The following is a 14352-nucleotide window of genomic DNA, read 5'->3' as shown; positions in this document are numbered from 1 at the left end:
CTTTCTTTCCTTCCTTCCTTCCTTCCTTCCTTCCTTCCTTCCTTCTTTCTTTCTTTAACTTTTTGAGGAACATCCATACTGTTTTCCAGAGTCGCTACACCACTTTGCATTCCCACCAAGAATGTAAGAGGGTTCCTCTTTTCTCCACATCCTCACCAACACCTGTTGTTTCTTGTATTGTTGGTTTTAGCCATCCTGACAGGTTTGAGGTGACATCTCATTGTAGTTTTGATTTGTATTTGCCTGGTGACAAGTGATGTTGAGCATCTTTTCCATGTCTATTGGCCATCTGTCTGTCTTCTTTGTAAAAAATGCCTCTTCAGGTCTTCTGCCCATTTTTTAATTGGATTATTTGTTTTTGGGTGTTGAATTTTTTTTAAGACTTTATTTATTCACGATAGAGAAAGAGAGAGAGAGAGAGGAACAGAGACACAGGCAGAGGGAGAAGCAGGCACCATGGTGGGAGCCTGACGCGGGACTCAATCCCGGGACTCCAGGATCACGCCCTGGGCCAAAGGCAGGTGCTAAACCCCTGAGCCACCCAGGGATCCCGGCTGTTGAGTTTTTAAGTTCTTCATATTTTGGATACTAACTCTTGATCAGATATGTGATTTGCAAATATCTTCTCCCATTATATAGGTTGCCTTTTCATTTTGTTGATTCTTCTTTCACTGTGCAGAGGCTTTTTATTTTTATGAAGTCCCAATAGTTTATTTTTGCTTTTGTTTCCCTTCCTCAAGAGACATATCTAGTAAGAGGTTGCTATGGCTGATGTCAAAGAGGTTACTGCCTGTGTTCTCCTTTAGGATTTTTATAGCTTCAGGTCTCAAGTTTAGGTCTTTTAATCTATTTAGAATTTATTTTTGTGTATGGTGTAAGAAAGTGGTCCAGTTTCATTCTTTTGCATATTGCTATCCAGTTTTTCCAACATTTGCTGAAGAGACTCTTTTATTTATTTATTTATTTTTTAAAATTTTTATTTATTTATGATAGTCGCACAGAGAGAGAGAGAGAGAGAGGCAGAGACACAGGCAGAGGGAGAAGCAGGCTCCATGCACCGGGAGCCCGATGTGGGATTCGATCCCGGGTCTCCAGGATCGCGCCCTGGGCCAAAGGCAGGCGCCAAACCGCTGCGCCACCCAGGGATCCCGACTCTTTTATTTTTAATTAACTATCAGTAGATATAGGAAATGTTTTGTAATGAGGCAACAGATTATGCAGTCTAATCAAAAGGGTTTTTTCCTGATTGGATTTTTGTGTAGAGTGGTCTTCAGTCATTAAAATATGAATCTTCCCAGGACACCTGGGTAATCTCAACTCAGATCTTGACCTTAAGGTCATGATTTCAGGCTCCGTGTTGGACCCTACACTGGGCACGCAGCTTATTATAAACAAATGAATAAATAAATAAGAATCCTTAATGTTTTCATTTTTAATTTTTTTGCATTAAAGAGTTTAAATTTTCTAAAGACATTATTAGGTGCAATTATAAGTTTTCTATAAGTGGGTAAGCCTAAGAAATGAAAATATATAATTTCTGAGTTTTTCAGTAGACCACATCTGCATCTTATAGAATCCTGTCCAATGAAGAGCAGGCTGTATTCACTTACATCATCATAGCTCACAAAATAAAAAAGGCAGGCAGGGGTGCTTTAAAGCATAAATAGCATTATCACATTTAATATCACAGACCTACTATGAATAACATAGAACACTAACATTCAAAAGAAACTGGAGCTCAAAGCACAATGTTAGATATATATTTTTTGTAACAATAATAAAAAGCTTACTTCATTTTCTAAATAAGAAATAGTTCCGAACATTTTTTCTGGGGCTCCAGCTATTCTCCTTAGAATCTCTAGGACAGTCTAAACATCCTCAATGTATTGTATTTTAAGCCTCATTGTTAGGAACTTCCTTTCTCCAATCCAATGTGAAAAATATAGGCACTCTAGTTTCAAAGTGCAAAGTTTAAAGAGCACACTGCTGCTTCTAGTTTAAGATGAGTGAGTGGATCATCTGCTTTACTTACCTCACAAAATTCCACTGAAATGACAGTGAAAAAAATATAGAAGGAAAGACTTCAGAAGATTTCAAACTGATACATTTCTACATCAGCAGTTAAGCTGATAGTTAATCATGGGTAGAATAACCTGCAGCCCAGAACAGAGAGGGGAGAAGCTGTACCCCAAGAGAGAGATGTTCATTTGAGCAGTGGAGAAACACTGAACTCTTGGTCATGGGTAGAGAATAGGATTGAGCTGCATGGAAGTAATCAAAATAAGTCACTAGACCGTTGTTCTTTTGGCTTATCCGTCTCTCCTACAAAATCCACCACTATCACCACCATCAGATGCACAGCAACAACATTGTAAAAGTACAATGAGAACTAGAAAGATGATGTCTAATGAGGAAATTAGGGTTCCTAGTAAGTGTGGCATACATAGAAGAAATTCTCCTTAAGTGGCTTTTGGAGAAGCTCCAGCTTACATGTATGGATCCCAATATTCAGACTCTCTGTGTCATGTCTGCCCTCTTATGTGGAATTTGAATCAATCCCTTTCATTTAGAGGAAAAAATGTTGGAGGAAATTAGTGTGTGCAATAGCAGAAGGAAGCCACACCAGGTACCTCTATTAATTAACCAGATGTTTATCTCATATGTTTAAACTGATAATGATGATAGTTGTGTATTTTAATCAAACCAACAGTATAGATAAGTGCTAAAAATAAAGCGATGAAGTCCAGAAATAAAACAATCCTATTTGAAATAGAAGCTTAAAATCCCAAATTAATGTCTTCAGAGATTCAAAATATTATATCCACAAAACAGGTGCAAAAATATGGGATCCCTGGGTGGCGCAGCGGTTTGGCGCCTGCCTTTGGCCCAGGGCGCGATCCTGGAGACCCGGGATCGAATCCCACATCAGGCTCCCGGTGCATGGAGCCTGCTTCTCCCTCCACCTGTGTCTCTGCCTCTCTCTCTCTCTCTGTGACTATCATAAAAAAAAAAAAATTAAAAAAATATGCTGAAATAAGTTCAATCTTAGACAAAAAATTCTTGAAACATTTAAAGAATTTAAAAGAGACTGTACAAGTGTGGGAAGATAAATTAGAAGAAATTATCCCAGTTGTATAACATCAAAAAAATAGATGGAAAATGATAATAAGAACATTAGAGGAATAATCCAGGAAGTTCAACATTCATGTAATAACTTCTTTAGTAAATGCAAGTGAAAGTGATCAAATTAATATTTAACATTCCCCATATCTGAAGAATGCAAGTGTCTGATCTTTCAACCATTCCAATTAAGAGTGGAAAGAAAGAGCCAAGAGAGTAGTCTAGGTTCCAAAGAGGAAGGGGCTAAATACGATGAAGGAAATAATAGAATATCTAATGAGTTTGAATATATTCAGAAGACATTTGCTGACTATTGAAGTGTTTGGAAATAAATTAGTGCTTGTTGCATAGAAAACTAGAAATATGAAAAAAGTGGTGAACTTCATGCATAATGTATGTTTAGTGGCAATATAAATATTGAATATTTATTTGAGGAAAGAGGGTGACATTCTGTTTTTGAAGGGGAAGAAAGAAGTACGAGGGGAGTGAGGTAGAAAACAATAGAAAATATTTAAGGCTAAAAAATCATTTAACAACAGCATTTGATATTATTTAAAATATAAAGGAATTAGCTGAAATACTTTAAGATAGTCAGGGTCAACTATTATTGTTTTGTTTTGTTCTAAACATACATAAAGGAGTAAGAATCACACTGACAGTATTAGCAGTTTTGTGTATTCGAGCACAAGGAAGCAGTTGTGTATCTTCTGTGATTCAGAGCAAACTAGCTTAAGTAACATGGAAATTTATTGACTCCTCAAACTGAAAAATCCAGGCATAGGTCTTTCTACGTACTCCATCCCTGTGCTCCAAAAAAATATCCACTGCTCTTTATTTATCAGCTCTACTTACTGTCTTCATTGGCTTAATTCTCAGGCTTCAAGTGGTGTTGGAAATGTTCTGTCTCAAAGAACTTCCTTCTATAAAAATCCATGGAGTTACTCTCCTTGAAACAATTTGAGTCACATATCCATCTTTCACCAGTCACTGTATCAAAGCATGTCTTCTTCCAGCCTTACAAGTTCTTTAATTTGAGAACTTTTTGTCCCTTCATTTCTTCTCACACATTGATAGCTCTTTGATGAGCTTGTCTCTTTCTTGTCATAGTCTGTCAAATGCAGGTAACAATACTCAATAGAAGCTGACAACTATTTCAACCTCTTCCACTAAAGCTCTATGCTTATTATTTATATGTATGTTTTTTCAGTTGTTGCAAGAACAACCCTTCCACCAACCAAATCTCAGTAGCTGAGACCCATAAATGAAGGAAGGAAGGAATAAATAAATAAATAAATAAATATATATATATTATATTATATATGAATTTATATATTATATATAAATATTTATTTATTTATTTATTTATTACTCATACCATGTGTTATATATATATATAAATTTATATTTATATATATTATATATAAATATTTATTTATTTATTTATTTATTTATTTATTTATTTATTTATTCCTTACTCATACCATGTGTTCATTGTGGGTCAGCAGGAAAAGGACTCTGCTTATTCTTGGCACCCAAGTTGAAAAGCAATTCTACACCATTATAAATGTTGGCAAGCACTATGCAAAGGTAATAAACTTTAGCAGTTCTAATAACAGCAATTAAATGCTGTAAGCCAGTATTAGTTGTTGTTTCTCCTTCAGCTTGTTCAGAAATCTTCATAAGGTCCCGTAAATCACAAGGAGGCCAAAAAGAACAACTTTACCATGGATCTAGAAGCTAAGAGAACTAAAAATATTTGACTAGCAGCACCAGTAACTACCGTATCACAAAATTAATGGGTTGCTAGTATTCTGTGAACCTGTTCATTTCGTTACGTTTTGTGTATTTCTCTAGGCCCTATGCTTATGAATAAGGAACACCCTTTGATAAGATGGCAACCCATCAGAGTGTCTATATTTGCTATCAATGCACCATATATATCTATACTTAGTCTGTTCCACAATTACTACATTGTTAAGTTTATTCTTTGAGTTTTCCATGTAAAAAAATGCTATGATAAGCAACTTTTTGAGAGTTAAGGTACAAAATTCCTTTAAGAGGTTAACATATCTCTGATAACAATTTGTGTTTAGGTCTCTTTGTCTGCTCTGGAGCCTATATACTCACCAGAGGATCCCTGGCTGCCTCTCGAACTTTGCATGCTCAACTATTGGATAATGTGCTGCACCTCCCGCTCAGGTTTTTTGAAACCAATCCCATAGGCCAGATCATCAATCGGTTCACCAAGGTAAGTAAAACCACACCTTGCTGAATAGCATACCTAAAAATGATCCATATTTAGTACCTTGTAATAAGGTACTAAAAAAAAATCACCCTGAAAAGATGGGATTATGTTTAGTATAGATTTCCTTGTTATTTTATTTCTAATTCTTGGGAAATTTATAATTGATGTCTAGCAGCATCACATCTTACAGACAAAAAATAACCCTTGAAAATTGCTGAAAGAATCCAAAAAGCATATGTGCTGTGGTGTCTACTACTACAATTCTTACATACACTCAGCTTGAGAATCATGGGTTTGGGCTGAGAAGTAAAGAAAATATAAGTCTATATGAAGATAACTGGATTTTAAGCATTCTGCTTAAAAAGTGCTGTGTAGTTGTCATTGGGAAGTACAAATTGCTTAATCATAGGCATCTTGTTATTAGAATGTCCTTTTAACAACTACAACTGACCACAGGGGGAAAATACATGAGGGTGGATTGGGGAAGGCAAAGACCATGTAGTTAGATTTATCATCAGATTGTCACATCTGGGTAATTTTTAAAGATTTTTACATTGAATGACATATTTCTTCTTCTCCTCATTTTAAACCATGAACAGTTAAAAATAAAGTGACCTGATATCAATTTTTTCAGGACATGTTTATAATTGATATACGTTTCCATTACTACTTACGGACCTGGGTGAATTGTACATTGGATGTTATTGGAACAGTTTTGGTCATTGGGGGAGCTTTACCACCCTTCATTCTAGGGGTTATTCCCTTGGTTTTCCTCTATTTCACTATACAGGTAAGTACTTGGATTTTTATGTGTAATAATAACATAAGTTCAAAGTCAAATATAGGCTTAGACCCACTTAAATGGACTGTTAGTTCACATTCTTTAAAAAGCAGATTTCAAAAAAGGATCCCATTTAATAGAGAGCTACTGGGGAATGCTTGTAACAGATAGAAGAGAGGGAGCAGGAGAAGGCTGAGTGAGCCCTCAGACAGTGATGCAGATCTGATTCCTGTGATGAAGAGAAGAGTATTGGGTATGAAAAATCTTGGATTGCAGGACAGTTCTATGGAAAGATCCATCTCCATGAATGGGAAGTCTACAACCAGTGTCACCCATTGGAGTATCCCACGTGACCCCAAAATGGGCCTGCGTTAGCACCCTTGCCTTCCATACTCAGTTATTGCCTGGAAGCAACCTGTGGGTAACATGGCCTCCATGCTAATAGAGTAGTAGATCCAGAGCAGAAGCAGCTGGGCTGTCAGTCAGTTGTGCCTCCTGCCGCAGCAGAACAGAGTCGTGCGTTTTTATGATCTCCACAGAATCTTTATGGTATTTACATTTTAGCAGAAAGCAAATTTGCCTGTAAATCCAAAAGAGACACAGATACTGCCTTTTTGTCCTGTTATCCCTGATATCAGTAAAGTACTCCTAGAAGAAGTAAATCGATCTCTTGTGATACATATCTTTGTATTCCAATTAAAATGTGGTCAACCACATTCCAAAATTATGTCACTGTGGGGCCACAGTATAAAAGGAAATTTCTTAACACATATTTAATTTAAATATGAAAGTATTTTGAGGCTGTTTACATAAAAGGATGCAGTTCTGGTAGTTCAATGCTTTCCCAAAATTTAAGCTTTAAAATTCATATTGGAGTTTGATCTGCCCAAAGGAGAATGTTAATAATGTTCTCATTTCTACACCTAAGCTATTATTATTCCTCCCACTACCTATGTTTTCCCTATTCTCTCTGCCTTGACTGGATCTTACTTATCCTTCATGGCCTAGGTCATATTTCATTTCTGTGTGAAGTATTCTCCACCAAAATAGTGCAAAGAGATCAGACTCATCTAGATATTATGGATTTATTATACTGCTAGTATTTAGACCACAAATTGTCTCCCCCGTGAGATTGAAAGTCCTCCAGGGTAGACACTGTCTTAGGGCTAAAAGAAAAAAAATCTAGGATATGAGGGATAATATTTAGAATCTATTGTATCTGCTTAAAAAAAAAAAAACAACCCTCATGTCACAAGTGAAAATTTAGATGATAGTTTTATGGTTGGTAAACTATACTAGGATGACCAGGAGTGGAAATAGTCTAGAAGCCATATCTTGTTAGGGGACACTATATAGGGTGAGCCCTGAAGTGAATTCAGTAACCTCAAGTTCTTGTCACTTTCCTGACTCCCATGCTTGGCACAACACTTCCATTTCCAGGTTTCTTTGCTTTCCCTATAAAATAGGAGGTTTGCATTATATCAGTGCTATGCAAAGGAGTCCCTGGACCTATGGACTATACTCCAGACCTACTGAATCAGAATCTCTAGTTGTACTTCTTTTTTTAAAAAATCACATTTTACAACATATATCCACACACACATGTGTGTGTAATAATATATATAATAATATATATATATATATATATATATATATATATATATATATATAATTTGTTAATCACATCCTAATAAAACTGGGAGGAAATAAAGAATCTAACAGAGTGAGACCTAGAGTTTGTGTTTTAACAAATCCTCCAGGTGATTTTTACTGAAGGGTGAGAAGCATTGATCTAAATCAATGGTTCTTAAGGTAAATACTCTCGATAGATTCATGGAAGGACTTCAGGACTTCTATAATTCACTGAAATTTTATGAAAATTTCTTTATGACAATCTCTTGAGCCTCCTTGCAGTCCCAGAATGCCATAATCCTCTGTGCTCTCCAGGGCACTTACACAGAGCAGAGTGTGTAGACTGTAAGTTGACAAGCCATATGTAGCTTCAGATATGTTTTTGCTCAGCTTGCTCAGTGTTTTTACTAAAACAAGATATTTTAAAATCAGAATTTTGTATAAAACTCCAGGTCCAAAGATCTTCTTGAAAAAACTTGCAAGATGTGGCAACTCTTGATTTTCATTTACAGTTGGTAACGATTATTGGGAGCTGATAAATGCTGGTCCAGTTAACTCAGGGCATGCTCCCTCCAGCTCTGTAGTGTCCACCCATCTCAATTAGTCTCAACCAAGTTGGAGGAGATTAGACAATTAGACTTATGGCTGCACTGGTGAAGTTATTTTGTAGGCCAAAACAATTTTTTTCTCATAATTATATTTAGGTACGAAAATATTATTGTTTGTACCTTTGGTTGACTTCCTTCATTTAATGGGTTAACTCCTTAGTCATATTTCCAACATGTGACATAGTGCTTCTTCCATAGTAGGTACTCAATAGTGGTTGTTTGAAAGGATTATCAAAGTGGAGCTTTGCCCAATTCTGTTCTAGTTATGCTGTCCAGAATTTGGGTTTTTACTGTTCCAAGGGTGTATTAATTTCTAAGTCTCCTATAACAAATTTGGTAGCTTAAAACAACAGAAATTTTATTCTTTCACAGTTCGGAGGTTAACAGTCAAAAATCAAGGTGTAGGCAGGATTGGTTCCTTCTGGAGCCTTTGAGGGAGAATTGGTTTCATGCTTCTCTCCTAACTTCCAGTGACTGTCAGCAATCCTTGGCATTTTCCTTGGCTTATGCACACATTACATCAATCTCATCTTCACATGGCTTTCTCCTTGTGTCTTTTTGTCTTCTCTTTTTCTGTATCTTACAAGGACACTCAGCATTGGATTTAGGGTGGGCCCACCCTATTTCCAGGATGATCTCATCTCGAGATCTTTAATGACATCTGAAAGATTCCATTTCTACATGAGGCCACACTCACAGGTACTGGAGTTAAAATTTGAGCATCACATTTTGGGATCACTCAAGTATCATGCCATTTTCAAACCAGTGAAGCAATTTCTATTACATCTTTCCAACTGCCTCTTTCTGTCTTTGGGTTAGAGATACTACGTGGCAAGTTCTCGGCAGATCCGACGATTGGCAGGAGCAGCTCGTTCTCCTATCATTTCCCACTTTAGTGAGACTTTATCAGGTGTGTCCACCATCCGGGCCTTTGGACATGAACAGAGGTTCATCCAGCAAAACAAAGAGGTGGTGAATGAGAACTTGGTCTGTTTCTATAATAATGTAATTTCAAACAGGTAAGTCACATCAGTATGCCTTGTTCAAGACCAGTCTCTTTTTATTTTTTTATTTTTATTTTATTTTTTAAAAAGATTTTATTATTTATTTATTCATAAAGATGCAGAGAGAGAGAGAGAGAGAGAGGCAGAGACACAGGCAGAGGGAGAAGCAGGCTCCATGCAGAGAGCCTGACATGGGACTCTATCCAGGGTCTTCAGATCACGCCCTGGGCTGCAGGCAGTGCTAAACCACTGCGCCACCGGGGCTGCCCAAGACCAGTCTCTTTTTAGATGTCTTATGCACTGACTTTTAAACGGAAAGAGCTCTTTGTAATGGCATTTCATTAATTTGTTTAAAAAAAAGAAGGCCTTAAATATGTCTAATATTTAATATACATTTAAGTTAGTGTATCTATTTATATTCAAATAAAAAGTACATGCTATTTTACATGAAAATAATGTCCCAAGTTTTTTTTTTTTTAAGATTTATTTATCTGAGAGAGAAAGAGATAAACAGAGCAAGCAAGGAGAAGGGGAGAAAGAATCTTCAAGCACACTCCCTGCTGAGGACTGAGCCTGATGCAAGGCTCCATCCCATGACCCATGAGATCATGACCTGACCCAAAACCAAGATTTGAACTCTTAACCAGCTCAGCCACACAGGCACCCCAGGTCCCAAGTTTTTGAAAGTTATACAGGATGCTATTAGAATTAGTAATGTTATGATCCTCTGTTTTATTTTGTATATGTAGGATATATTTTATTTGCATATAATAATTCATATTTTAAATTTGAGATTATCACTTCACATAAAGGAGAAAAATGAAATATTAAGTAATAGCTGGGCACATTTTAACTTTTGAAGACTAATTTTATAATGTAAAAAAGGGTATGTAATTGGAAAGGTGGTTTGTTTTCTGATAGGAACTCAAAATATGGCACATTTTAGCTAGTGTTCTTTTTTATTTTTAATTCTGATTAAGTTTTAAAGCAAAGTTCTGCAAAATTCAAGTGTGTTTTTATGCAGAGGAATCCTTTAATCTGTCGTCACTGTAACAATCCTATTTTGATTGAGTTCTAAGTAAGTGAGGAAAAAAACAAAAAACAAACAAACAGCCAGCTATCGATATTTACATTTTCATTTCACAGAGAAGAGTTCATACTAAGTGCACCAAAACTTTTGCATCTCAGTTGAGGAATATTTTCCATTATTACAGGTGGCTGTCTGTTAGGCTTGAATTCCTTGGCAACTTAATGGTTTTCTTTGCTGCACTGCTTGCTGTGCTGGCTGGCAATTCTATAGATTCAGCAATAGTTGGTTTGTCCATATCCTATGCCCTAAATGTAAGTAATAATGATTTTGTGGTATTTGATATGTTTATAATCCAGTTAATTAAACTCTCTGCTCCTTTGCCTGTCTGAATTATAGATTCTATTAACTAAGTAATGAGAGACAAATCTGGATTACTCTAGAGGCTCATTTCTTCTCTGTTGCTACTAGCAGGAAGCTGGCTCAGCAATTCTAAGTTAGCTCACAGAAAGAACAGGCTGAATGCTAGAAGATTCAGAAACTCATGGCATTGCCTAGTTACCTAGAAGTTTCCTGTTCTCCTATACTTATAGATTTATATAGAATGTCACAGTGGTAGGGCCTCTCTCCACCATGACCTGTCCATCCGGTTTGCCAAACCTAACCAAGGAGATAATCTAAACCCTGGGGAGAATATATGCTATACTTTGCTTGTAAGTTTTTTCCTAATAAGCCCTATTTTATATTACACTGAAAAGCACTAGTGGTATGAGTGTGTTCATGCCCTTTGTAAAATAGAATATTCCTTAAGCTACTGAATATAATTACATATTATTTAGAAGATAAGCCTAGATGATTTGAGTACCTACCTTTCATCCCTTATCCAAAATGCTTAAATTCAGTTGCATTTCAGAATTCAGAACTTGGGCTTGTAGAAAGGAAATATGATACACATACTATAGTCAAAGTTTGGGTCAGAACCCAATAATCCATCGACTTCTTCTGCAGTGAAGTATGTGAATGTTTACCCTAAGTGGGTTAAATAAAGACTTTTAAGAGCCCCATATCAGTTCAGGTCAAGTTGGCCATCAAATGATTTGGCACCAAACTTGAGAAAAAACTGAATTGGCAGTTTTTTGGCTTTTAGAATTAGGCTAGAATTACAACCTATATTTCTGGGTATAATGAGAAGAAAATAGAGTTCAAAAAGAAAAAGAAAAGAGGAGACAAGAGTGGTCAAAAATTAGGAGAACCCTCCTTTTGATGAATGATGGTGAGGAATGCTGAAGGTAACATTGTACACAACTTTTTTCTCACTTGAGGTGTACATTTCTTGAGGCATATCCTGTCAGTCTTGGTATTCATCATTCCTTACACCAAGGAGGGACTCCTTCAACATATGTTGAACTATACTCATTCATTCTATCTACGGCCAAAAAAACGTTATGTATGATGTGAATGAGTTTAATATACTTAAACACTTATGTGTGTATGTATAACTATGCTTACATTTAAAGTTGTTAAATAATCAGAAGAGATAAAGTATATGAAAAGTATGAAAAGTGAAACTTTCTAAGATATTATTAATATTATATAAAAGGCTAAAGAACCATTCATTAAGATCTTGGGTTTTTTTCCTCCAGATTACTCAGTCTCTCAATTTTTGGGTGAGGAAAGCTTGTGAAATTGAAACCAATGCGGTTTCCATTGAAAGAGTGTGTGAATATGAAAATATGAATAAAGAGGTAAGCACTAATACATAACTAAAAATAGATGCAAGATTAAGATATTGTAATGCACGTTGAATTGACATTTAAAAACATAAATTTGAAGTGAAACTTGCTTTTCCAAATTCATGTTGTGATATTCAGTTTTCAATGAAATTAAAACCCGGGGATCCCTGGGTGGCTTAGCGGTTTGGCGCCTGCCTTTGGCCCAGAGCGCGATCCTGGAGTCCCAGGATCAAGTCCCGCATCGGCCTCCCGGCATGGAGCCTGCTTCTCCCTCTGCCTGTGTCTCTGCCTCTCTCTCTCTCTCTCTGTCTATCATAAATAAATAAATAAATCTTAAAACAAAAAAAGAAATTAAAACCCAATCAATTAAAATCCACCATTATTTTATATATCACTAAAATAGAAAAAACACCAGAGTTAACTGAATTGCAATAGTACTTAATTTTAAGACATGTAAAAATTAAATATGATTACCTGTCTTTATTTTTTTTTTAAGATTTTATTTATTTATTCATGAGACACAAAGAGAGAGAGAGAGAGGCAGAGGGAGAAGCAGGCTCCATGCAGGAAGCTGATTTGGGACTCGATCCTGGGACCCTGAGATCACACCCTGGGCCGAAGGCAGACACTCAACTGCTGAGCCACCCAGCCATCCCTGATTATCTGTTTTTTAGAAGGCACAATGATTTGTCCTCTATCAATGTAGAGTAACATATGCAACCTAAGATTTAATTTTGTGAGAATTTTACGTTGTGAGAAGTGTCTGGGTATAGTTATCTAATAATTAAAGTCTGTGCAATTTTTGAATTTGCTTCATCTTTATTGTTTATACCTTCTGTCCTATTTCCTCAGCATTAACATCTCTGCAGATGGGAAGGAGGAGGAGAATAAATCAGTCTCTTTTGTTCCCTTTAATTAATTATAATTTAGAAAGGAGAAGGATGAAACTATTGATACAGTGTAATATTTGTGTTATCTGCATATTTTCCTTATCTGGGTTATTGCTGCCTCCCAGTTCAATGAATTAACAAGGGAGATGCTAAAGTTGACCTGAATTTCTGTATCTTCTTCCTGATAATGGTATCTAAATCATGTAATGTTCCTCTTTTGCTCATAACTAACTCTTAGGAAGAGGTATCCCTCCTTCAAATAGAAAACCTGGTTTCCACTTGTATTTTTGGTAATATCTCTTCATGTCTTCTGTCAAACTTTGCTCTATTAACCACTTTCTACATCTTTACTTTCTACATCTTAGCATCCTGCCTGCCTTGCCCCTCTTCGTCTATAAATATGCTAAAATATTATCTACATCCTCCAATTCCTACCTAAATTTTGAATCATCCCCTAGATTCTACCCCAGGTCTTACCTTCCTTCTTCACACAAATTTCACGGAAGATTAATCCACCTTCACAACCTCTAATGATTAGTATTCGTTTTGCTCAGTCTAGTGCCATGTCATGACCACTACATAATTTTATTGTTTTGAATATTTTCTAATTTTTTGTATATATATATTTCTTTGTATATAAACTTGTTTATGTATGTATAAATTTTAATATATGTTATTTTCAAATTGAAAGAAACTGTAAAACATGTAAAACATATATGCCCACACATTTTTTAAATTTAAGATTTATGTATTTTTTCACACACACACAGAGGTGAGACAGGTAGAGGGAGAAGTAGGTTCCCTACAGGGAGCCTGATGTAGGATTTGATCCCAGGACCCCAGGATTGCGACCTGAGCCAAAGGCAGACGCTCAACCACAGAGCCAACCAGGTGCCCCCATCCACACATTTTTTAAAAAATCATCTTTATGTAATTTGATGCAGGTCTGACAAAATACTGTTACAGAAACTCTTAACGTGGAAGAAGTAAATTGCTCAGCTAATTCTGTTTACTCTTCTGTAACCCCATCTCTCTGAACCTTTTTACAGAAGAATTCTTTGCAATAACCTATACTTCCCTCATTCCATTTTGGACTCTCTCTAGACAGGCTTCCAATCCCACCACTCTACTGAACATGCCCTTGTCAAGATCACCAGTGGTCTCCTGTCAGTCCTCACTTGGCCTAATCTGTCATCTGACACTGGTGATCACTCCCTCTGATGAACACACTTCACCTTGCTGCCCAAACACCACACTCTCCTGCCTCTTGCTGTTCCTCCAATGTCCCAGACAGACCTCTGTCTCAGGACCC

At 36.3% G+C, this 14352-nt stretch overlaps 1 protein-coding gene across 3 annotated transcripts in view; it reads left to right on the top strand.

Annotated features, from left to right (window-relative positions):
• The window catches only part of LOC112917709 (ATP-binding cassette sub-family C member 2-like), a 91058-nt gene that overhangs the window by 70771 nt on the left and 5935 nt on the right, over nucleotides 1-14352 (top strand). For all 3 annotated transcript variants that reach the window (XM_072740945.1, XM_072740946.1, XM_072740947.1), the window contains 5 exons: nucleotides 5214-5368; nucleotides 6000-6155; nucleotides 9206-9405; nucleotides 10605-10731; nucleotides 12061-12162. In XM_072740945.1, the coding sequence (XP_072597046.1) occupies nucleotides 5214-5368; nucleotides 6000-6155; nucleotides 9206-9405; nucleotides 10605-10731; nucleotides 12061-12162 (740 nt within the window). The remainder of the gene's footprint in view (nucleotides 1-5213; nucleotides 5369-5999; nucleotides 6156-9205; nucleotides 9406-10604; nucleotides 10732-12060; nucleotides 12163-14352) is intronic.

Source organism: Vulpes vulpes, chromosome 15 (genome assembly GCF_048418805.1).
Source record: "Vulpes vulpes isolate BD-2025 chromosome 15, VulVul3, whole genome shotgun sequence".
Lineage (NCBI taxonomy): Eukaryota > Metazoa > Chordata > Mammalia > Carnivora > Canidae > Vulpes > Vulpes vulpes.
This window is presented reverse-complemented; position numbering and strand designations above follow the sequence as displayed.